The 10706-nt window shown below is 41.7% G+C and overlaps 1 protein-coding gene across 1 annotated transcript; it reads left to right on the forward strand.

Annotated features, from left to right (window-relative positions):
• Window positions 1-226: 226 nt before the first annotated feature.
• LOC117623549 (aspartic proteinase PCS1) lies at window positions 227-1882 on the forward strand. The gene has a single exon (XM_034354567.1). The coding sequence runs from the start codon at window positions 316-318 to the stop codon at window positions 1660-1662; it is 1347 nt and encodes a 448-aa protein (XP_034210458.1). The 5' UTR covers window positions 227-315; the 3' UTR covers window positions 1663-1882.
• The last annotated feature ends 8824 nt before the right edge of the window (window positions 1883-10706 follow it).

Raw genomic sequence — 10706 nt, forward strand, 5'->3', positions numbered from 1 at the left:
ACCATGCAATTTAATACATAAACAGTCGAATATGATCCCTACTCTTAACTGCCCAATTAAGAAAACGCGTTTATGCACTTTGCCATGCTTTTGTTTGTTTGGTTTTTTTTTTTTTTCTCTCTCGCTCTCTCTCTCTCTCTCTCTCTCTCTCCTCTTTTGGCGTTTCTTTGTTGTTCCTCCCTTTCCTTTTTCCTTTTTTCTTTTTTTTTTAATTATTATTTCTCTTTCGCTCCCGGTCATTATTCCAGTGGTATAAATACTACCCGCCTCCCATAACCCCACTGTACCAAAACCCCACCCACCTCTTTCTCTCTAATGGCTCTCTCTCAAAAAACCATGATCCTAATATCTCTCTTCTTCCTCATCTCTCCTCCTCTGTCAGCCAAAGAGAACAAGTACCTGAACAACACCCCGTTTTCTCTCTCTTTCCCTCTCACTACTTCTCAACTTTCTCTCGCTCCAAACACATCCAAACCTCTCCATCATGCCTCTCTCATTTCAAACTCCAGGCGAATCCCAAGACTCACATCGTACAACCAAAAGCTCTCCTTCAAGTATTCAATGGCTCCGATTGTTTCTCTCCCCATAGGCACTCCTCCACAGACCCAGCAGATGGTTTTAGACACTGGCAGCCAGCTCTCATGGATTCAGTGCCACAAGAAGACCACTAAGTCAAAGCCACCACCTCCTCCGATGGCGTCGTTTGACCCTTCTCTCTCCTCTACTTTCTCTGTCTTGCCTTGTACTCACCCTATTTGCAAACCCCGAGTTCCCGATTTTACCCTCCCCACCTCTTGCGACCAAAACAAACTCTGCCACTACTCCTACTTCTATGCTGATGGTACTTTGGCCGAGGGTAATCTCGTCCGAGAAAAATTTACCTTTTCTCCTTCCGTAAGTACCCCTCCCTTGATCCTTGGATGCGCTAAGGACACCAGTGACAGCGAAGGTATTTTGGGTATGAACCGCGGGCGGGTTTCATTTGCTTCCGAAGCCAAAATCACAAAGTTCTCTTACTGCATACCCGCCCGCCCGGCTCAAACCGGGTCTAATCTGCCAACCGGGACTTTTTACTTGGGAAACAACCCGAATTCCGCGGGATTCCGATACGTTGACATGTTGACTTTTGATCCAAGTCAACGCATGCCCAATTTGGATCCCCTTGCCTATACAGTTGTAATGTTGGGGATAAGAATTGGCGGGAAAAAGTTAAGTATTTTACCCTCTGTTTTCCGGCACGACCCGAGCGGGGCGGGTCAGACCATGATCGATTCCGGCTCCGAGTTCACGTACTTTGTGGACGAGGCTTATACTAAGGTAAGGGAAGAGATTGTGAGACTGGTGGGACCGAGGTTAAAAAAGGGTTACGTGTACGCGGGGGTAGCCGACATGTGTTTCGACGGTCATGACGTGGAGATCGGACGGCTGATAGGAGATATGGTGTTTGAATTTGACAAAGGAGTGGAGATTGCGACGCCTAAAGAACAAATTTTAGCCGATGTTGGTGGTGGGGTCCGCTGCGTGGCAATCGGGCAATCCAGCAAGCTTGGTGCGGCGAGTAATATAATTGGGAATTTTCATCAGCAAAATCAATGGGTGGAATTTGATCTGAGTAATCGTAGAGTTGGGTTCGGTAGGGCCGATTGTAGCAGATCAGTGTGAGTCAATATAGCTAGCTTTTCAAGTTGCAAAAAGTCTTGTTAAACGCAAGAGGACAAAAAGGTCATTATAGAAGAGTCTAAGTGAGATGTGAACTAGTTTGGCATGGCCCATGCAATTAGTGGTATCAATTTTACTCCCCTGGTATAGAAAGTACTGTATCGTGATGTGATATATGTTGAGATTAATATATATATATATATATACGAGGATGTGAAATATATTATTACTTTGTCAAAATCATCGTCTCTTTTCTAATTTATTTACTCAAACCCTCACTCATCACTTAACCTAACCTCGATTCTTCTAAATATTTTTGGACCTACGCGCGTAGTCAAGACAAGAAAATATCTATGTAGTGTGTGTGAGTTTAATTTGTTATTGTTTCTCTCAATGAGAAAAGTCTTATAAAAAATTTAATTTTTTATATAAAAAGATTCCGCATTCCATTCATGCCACCAAATTTCCAAACATCACCCATGTCCTAATTATGGTAAAACAAAAACAAAACAAAACTCTCTGTGTAATTTGTAAAGCCCTTGTGTATCTTTCTTTGATGACAAAAATCAGGTGCCCTTAGTATGGATAAACATCGAACACAAATAAAGAAGACATAAAAGGAGAGGAAACTGCGGGCTCCACCCAAGTTGGATTCGTGCAAAGAAGAGACGACACCTACTTGGGACTCTTCTGCCGACTCTAACTGCTCCCTCTTCCACATATATTCCCGACACGCACATGATTCACATTTTCTTTTTATCTTATTAATCATACTTTTGCTCTTTGATTAAATATTTTATTACAATACTTTTGAAAAGGCCAAAAAAAAAAATATTAACAAAAAATAATAAGGTCATTGCTCTTCTTCTTCTTCTTCTTCTTCTTACCTTTTTACCTGGTCACGTGTAATTTGCAAAATAAGTGTATCGTTTGAAAGACACGATTAGCCATCTCATCCTTTCATGATGAAGATGATGTGTGCACTCCTATTGATGATTGATGTGTAGTTTGTATGTACATGTGGCCAAAGGTCAGCCTAAAGCATCTCTCTCTCTCTCTCTCTCTCTCTCATTTTCATGTCATGGATAAAGTTGCAGTGATTTTGAATGAGACTAATTTAATTTTATAAATTTGATCCAACACTTGTCAATCCTTTGCTTAATTTAATTGGATCTCAATGTGCAAGTATTTGATAAGGAAAACGTGATAGGGATCAAGACAAGGCCAATTGATGGACGGTGAAAGTAACCTAATAAAGCAAAACCCTATTATTAGGCCTCTCTCTCTCTCTCTCTCTCTCTCTCTCTCTCTCTCTCTCTATATAGCTCTCGTGAATTTTGTGAATGATCATCATCCAGTCTTCTTGTGCCATTACATTGACTAAGTATTAACTTCATCGATCATATGGAGGAGGTGATAACACTGACATAAAGCAATCTATCTTCAAGTGCTTTCCTTTGCTCCCGTTTTCTAAAGCCATCAATCATTAGTATTGGAAATTTATATTGCAATATACTAATGCAATTTAGAAGAAAGTTTTCAAATTCCAACTCCTTAAAACAAATACCCCACAATAATAAAGAAAGTTCTATCCTTGTTTGAAGAAATACCTTACGTTAGAAGGTTGAGAAATTTAACAAGCGCTTATAAAGAATTGAGTTTATTTTCTCCGTCCTTTCCCAATTAATTTTAGGATGAGACCTTCATAATATCACATTCATGTTTTTTCGCACGTGTGAAGTCCAACAACAACTACACGTACCCTCCACATATATGTTGTACACGTGTTAACCCAACAATTATGAACTCAAAACAGAGCTTGCTACTTCAAAAAACTCGGATCCTGTTTTTGTGGGGCTTGCCCTTGTAATGCTATGTGCTCCATCAACCCGCGAGCGGTCCCCTCATTGTAGAGCATTTGGCTGCTATCGATTATCTTCTGTTTTCTGTTCTTTTGTATCGGATTTATATACGTATCGGGTTGTGTGCCCATGAGGGTTACAACTTACAACTTACAATGCTTTGCTTTGGAGATTGTCCCACTTTTATTGGAATTAATTCTGCTTCGAATAGGTTGTACTTTTATCGAAGTTATGGCTAGCTAGAAATGTTGACCTAGTCCTTCAACTCCTTTTCTTTATCTTTATTTTTTGGGTCACCATCATCTTCGATGGCATGGGTGCAGTTGGTACTTTATGAGCTAACGATGGACTTGTGCCTCTAATGTTTTGGGAAGTTCTTTTCATATTAAAATTGAGAAAGAAAAAAGAAGAGAAAGGTTTAGTAAAAAGTAAAGTTTGCAAGGAGAGGCTGCCTAATGCATTGCATTTGCCTCGGTTTTTTCAAATTCTGAAATCAGAAATACATTAAAAATTAGATCCCCTAGGAATTTTAAAACGATACAAAATCAAACTACATTCTAGAAACGACAGTTTTAGAAAAATTACTAAACTAGATACAAGGATTATTATGCTTATGGCCTATTGTGACAGGACCCGACTCAATTTTCACTTTGGAACTCGAGCCAAGTCCTGTGCGTGTCCGACACCTGGCAAATGTCGGGCACAAATGACATTTTTACCCCTCTTACTTCAAAGTCTCTTTAAAATTTCCGTAGACTTCTGCCGAAAATTCGGCAGAGTCTCCCCTGTATTTTGACCATTCCCAAAACGTTTCACCTGTTAAACATTCAACTAATCCACACCAACTGCCAGAATAATTCAAATAACAAAATCCCAACTCCAATTTTTCAGTTTCAACGAGATATCAGAGCACTTTCTAAATTTCAAGGTTTCAGGGATTTTCTATAAACTCTACCTGACTTGAAGCACTGAGGTTATGAGTGGCCCGGTGGTGGATCCCGCGTATGTCTACAGCCTGGGGGTGAAAACAGTTTGAAGATGTGAGTGGACCAACATAAGAATTCTTAAAAACAGTTTAATAATCAAAATAACCCTCTCTATAGAAATTCTTAAATAAACTGAATACGCACCTTCCATTTAAAGCTTACTAAACTCAAAGCATTCCATATAAATCATAACCAAACTCAATAAATTTTACTCAAAAGCACTGAAATCAAGGTTGTATAAAATATTGAAATCAAATTTGTATAAAAGCACTGTACTCGAGCCTTGCATAACTGAACAAACTGTATAAATGTATTAATGCCTGGAAACTCAGAAAAGCTGATATAAAATAACTGAAAATCATAATTACATAAAAGAAACTCAAAATCCTTTGAAAATACCACCAGTTTGTACCCCTGTCACTTCCGTCAATTCCCTGGCAGGTCTCGGGCGTCACACAGGCTACCCGAGCCGCAAACTGGCGAAATCAGGGGACTATGATCAGCCTGATCCGCCGGCAGGTCCTCGATGACACCAAGTCATTCGAGTCGCTCAGGCAGGATGCAGGGGACCGTAGTCAGCCTGATCCGCAATCCTGGCAGGTCTCGGGGACACAGAGTCAGTCGAGCCGCAATCCTGGCAGGTCTCGGGACACCAAGTTTGCCGAGCCGCAAATCCTGGCACTCACGGTCCGAGCGTCCCCGAAACTCGTGAGGCAAAGTCAAGTGCACTGACCGAACTATAATCAGACTGGATGTCCGTAGACATCGGTCCGACTCTGGGTAATCACCATAAAGAAAATGGGTACGAGGTGGGTTTAAAATAGATTCCTTTAGAAAATCCAGTTAAAACTGAAACCTCAGATTCTGCTGCTGTCTCATTTAATTTCAAGCTCAAACTCTGTTTCTATAACTTATAAATAAGCAGCACAGATTTATAAAATTGTTACTGTACTGATCATATTCAGAACTGCAGTAAAACTTGCTCAAGATCAAATAAGAAATTTATTCAATAAACTCATTTCTGAAAACTTATTTATATAAAATCAATATAAACTCATTTATAAAACTTATTTATATACAAGCACATCAAATCATTTATGAAATCTGATTTAGGAAAGAAGGTCCACTCACAGATGGTCCGAGCTACTTCGACCCCTCGAAAGTCTCTTTTCCAATTCTGTCGGGCTCCTGGTGCCTGATTACCCCGAAAGATTAAATTAGTAAATTGCTGAGTAAAACGAATTTCAACTAAACACCCTGCCCCCGGCTCCTAAAAATACGTGCTTTTCAATTCAAATTACTCCTATGCCCACATTAGCCTTTTCAGATAGTTGGGCCAGTTTTGGGAGGTCCGATACTCAGCTAAGCGATAACTGTCAGATCAGCCGACCCGGGACCCGTGGGGTCCATGGTCTCCGATGGCCAATCTGGACTTCCCTGAAGGTTTCTCATAGAACGGGAACCATGTTCTGCGAATTTGGTCCGAAACGGACGGTCGGAGTGGCCAAAATCGCATTATCGCTTAAAACCCTAACCCTAGCCCCAGGGTTCGCGATTCCGGAGTATCCGGGACTCCGATTCGCAATCCGTCGAATCCTACGCGATCCTGAAGTCACGTAGACTGACCTATCCAAAATTCAGCGCGATCCAATGATCACACGACACTGCACCCACGGATCGCGCGATATGGAAAATCCGTTCGGGGCTCAAACGGACTCCGAATCGAGATCCGCAAAATCCCACACGCTCGTGACGACACGAGGGTCACAAAACTGCACAGAATTACATCACTACCCTCGCCCACGCGCTCCAGCACGCGCAGGCAGCTTTGGATGTCCAAAGCGATACCGGGTGGCCGAAAAATCTTGGAACCAAGACTCCAAACTCCTACCCTAGGTAAAACACCCCATTTGGAGTCACTTTTGTTCTTGGACCACCCCCAAAAAGTGACCGGAAATGGTAGTTTCGAGCGGCCGAAGCTTCGGCCAAACTTCAAGTCGTAAATCGAACCCCTTAACGCTAAAATCGATCAAAGCCCATATACCCATCAGCTAGAGCACGAAAAATAGCTCAAAAACCATACCTTACTCGATCGATTTGGTGGAGAAACGAAGGAGAATTTCGAGCTGGAAGTTTGGGTAGCTTCGGACGAACCTCCGTCGGAAAACACGATTTTCCGGCCAGATCAGGGCGGCCCCGGGGTGGAGGTTGGTCAGGTTGCGACGGCGACACAGAGGCGGACCCGATGGTACCCACGGCGGAGATCGGCTCGGCCTGTGGTGGCCGGGCCGTCGCTTGGAAGCTGAACGGTCGCAAGACAGGGGTGCGACGCGAGGGAGAGAGAGAAGAGAGAGAAAGTGACGGGGAGAAGAGAGAGAGAGGGGGTATAAAATCTGACTTTTTGGCCAAATTATCATTTTGCCCTTCGCGGTTTTTAGACCATAACTTCTTCGTTATGGCTCCGATTCGGATCTACTCCGTGTCTACGAGCTCCTTTCGTCGCGCTCTACGCAATGGCGTAAGCGGAATTCCCAAATTCTTTCTCGATCAAAAAGTCAAAATTTCCCCCATTAAATAATGCGAGGGCAAAATTGTCTTTTTGCAAGAAGATATTTTCCTTACTTTTTAGATATTTTCTTTCTTTTTAGATATTTTGTTTTGGGTTCTTACAATCTACCCCCCTTATAAAAATTTCGTCCTCGAAATTTGCATTTTTGTCCTTCCAGGAGGACAGAAGAACTGCTCCTGCATTGGCTACTCGGGTTACTACACTGCACAAATCACTGAAAGCTAATTACTTTCCCTTCCAAAAATCTGAACTGCTTGTTATCTACACGTTTTATAATTTCTTTAGGTCCAATCCAGCTAGGATTTGGCTCCCTGACTTCCTTAAATCTCATTTCACCTTCCTCCGACGATAACTATTGAGAATACTTAGCTGAAGATCATTCTTCTAATATCTGCCTAACTCCTTGTCAATTTCGGATTACTTAACAGTCTTTTTCTGCTTAATTCAATCAGGTTCTTTATTTCCTACAATACCTCCAGCTTTCAATGAACCTTACTTAACATTCCATTTTCATACTTGGGTGATCCATACTATATCTCGAGTAAGGCATCTATTAGAAACATTTAATCCAAGGAAATCCAATAACTGTTACTTAAGGCATACTCTCAAACCAGCATCTTTTTATTCACATCGTCCTGAAGTTGTAGTACGTTATGTTCCCATAACCTTCCCAAACTTTGAGTCATTTTCTTAAACTGGTCATCTATCTAGAGTAACTTGTGGTATTAAACTGAAATCAAGGCCCAAAAGCTTCTTTTTACCTGAGTCCAGCTGAAATCTAACCTGGATTCCTAATTCTAAACTATAGAGACTGGTATTCCACTAGTAGGGCCTAGAACGGTTCCTACCACGTCTGGCACACTAGAGCAACTTCTCCTGTTAGAGCTTATCAACACCTGTCTCTCCACACTTTTGGCCACACCAGCCTTAAAACAATTTTCAAAATTACCATCCTAGCTGGTTTCTCTACTGACACTAGCTCCAATTCGATGGCCTCCAAGCCTACGGTCGTTCGATGACGGAAAACTGTAATCACCACTGTAGTATCTCTTTTGATCTCTTCCTGATTAAGATTATCTCTCTCCAAATACTGTGTACAAAATGCACCCCATAGTCTGCCCCTTATCTGACTGGGACAGACATCACCACAAACTAATCACAATACCTGGGATGGAGGCTTTTTAACCTTAACGCAACCAGATACTACTTCTTACTTTCCGATCTCTATTGGTAGAACACAGTACGTGAAACCTTTTTCTCGTATTCGAGTTTAACCATTATCCTCTATTCTGTTACAAAAACTCCTGTATTCACACCTTCTGTAGACTTATGAATGAGATTGACTATCATATTCTGTTCCCAAACTGCTTACTCCATATGAGTCAGAAGATTTTAACATCACTTCTTAACCAAATCCTTCCCAAAACTTTATTCTCCTGTGGAACAACCAAGATCTCTATAACCTGTTATATTCCTTCAACTCAATCCTCTTTTGTTATTAGATACCATTATTATTCCAATTTATAGTTCTTACTCCTGTTTACTTGATCCACCCATCCCGCGGATGGATCCCTGGTTGACTATAGCCTGGACTAACCTCTCCAGGGTCTACTGAGTGTTAGAATCTCCCTGCCTATTAGATACAGTAGATACAGCTCCTTACAAACCTCTCACAAGAGATTACTCTGCCGGTTCAGATACCGACGCAGCTCCTGTCTGACTTAGGAATTTCATTCCCTTACGTCGGGATAACTATCTAATTTTCCTACGGATACCACCACCATTTGGGCCCAACTTGAGAAGAGAACGAGGATGCACAAAGTGCGAAGTCTACAGGAAGTAAAACCTATGCTCTGATACCAAATTGACAGGACCCGACCCAATTTTCACTTTGGAACTCGAGCCAAGTCCTGTGCGTGTCCGACACCTGGCAAATGTCGGGCACAAATGACCTTTTTACCCTTCTTACTTCAAATTCTCTTTAAAATTTCCGTAGACTTCTGCCAAAAATTCGGCAGAGTCTCCCCTGTATTTTGACCATTCCCAAAACGTTTCACCTGTCAAACAATCTCAGAAACCCTACCAACAGCCAGACTAAGTCAACAAACAGATTCCAAACTCAGTTCCTTATGTTCAACATGATATCAGAGCATTTTCTAGGGTTTTCAAGGTTGCAAGGATTCTGCAAAACTTTACCTTGGCGCGGAAACTATGATTGGCCCGGTGGTGGATCCCGCGTGCGTCTACAGCCTGGGGGTGAAAACAGTTTGAAGATGTGAGTGGACCAACATAAGAATTCTTGAAAACAGTTTAATAATCAAAATAACCCTCTCTATAGAAATTGTTAAATAAAATACGTCTACGCACCTTCCATTTAAAGCTTACTAAACTCAAAGCATTCCATATAAATCATAATCAAACTCGATAAATTTTATTCAAAAGCACTGAAATCAAGGTTGTATAAAACACTGAAATCAAATTTGTATATGAGCACTGTACTCAAACCTTGTATAACTGAACAAACTGTATAAATGTATTAATGCCTGAAAAAGCGGAGAAGCTGATGTAAAATAACTGAAGGTCATAATTAAATACGGTAAAACCAAAATCCTTTGAAAATACCACCTATTTGTACCCCTGTCATAACCGTCAATTCCCTGGCAGGTCTCGGGCGTCACACAGGCTACCCGAGCCGCAAACTGGCGAAATCAGGGGACTATGATCAGCCTGTCCCGCCGGCAGATTCCTCGATGACACCAAGTCAACTCGAGTCGCTCTGGCAGGATGCAGGGGACCGTAGTCAGCCTGATCCGCAATCCTGGCAGGTCTCGGGGACACAGAGTCAGCCGAGCCGCAATCCTGGCAGGTCTCGGGACACCAAATCTGCCGAGCCGCAAATCCTGGCACTCACGGTCCGAGCGTCCCCGAAACTCGTGAGGCAAAGTCAAGTGCACTGACTGAACTATAATCAGACTGGATGTCCGTAGACATCGGTCCGACTCTGGGTAATCACCATAAAGAAAATGGGTACGAGGTGGGTTTAAAATAGATTCCTTTAGAAAATCCAGTTAAAACTGAAACCTCAGATTCTGCTGCTGTCTCATTTAATTTCAAGCTCAAACTCTGTTTCTATAACTTATAAATAAGCAGCACAGATTTATAAAATTGTTACTGTACTGATCATATTCAGAACTGCAGTAAAACTTGCTCAAGATCAAATAAGAAATTTATTCAATAAACTCATTTCTGAAAACTTATTTATATAAAATCAATATAAACTCATTTATAAAACTTATTTATATACAAGCACATCAAATCATTTATGAAATCTGATTTAGGAAAGAAGGTCCACTCACAGATGGTCCGAGCTACTTCGACCCCTCGAAGATCTCTTTTGCACTTCTGCCGAGCTCCTGGTGCCTGATTACCCCGAAAGATTAAATTAATAAACTGCTGAAATAAAACGAATTTCAACTAAACACCCTGCCCCCGGCTCCTAGAAATACGTGCTTTTCAATTTACAAAAATACTCCTATGCCCACATTAGCCTTTTCGGACAGTTGGACCAGGTTTGGGAGGTCCGATACTCAGCTAAGCGATAACTGTCAGATCGGCCGACCCGGGACCCGT

This window comes from Prunus dulcis, chromosome 3 (genome assembly GCF_902201215.1).
Source record: "Prunus dulcis chromosome 3, ALMONDv2, whole genome shotgun sequence".
NCBI lineage: Eukaryota > Viridiplantae > Streptophyta > Magnoliopsida > Rosales > Rosaceae > Prunus > Prunus dulcis.

Coding starts and splice junctions, on each gene's coding strand:
- LOC117623549 (XM_034354567.1), top strand. CDS start 316: ATGGCTCTCTCTCAAAAAACCATGATCCTAATATCTCTCTTCTTCCTC.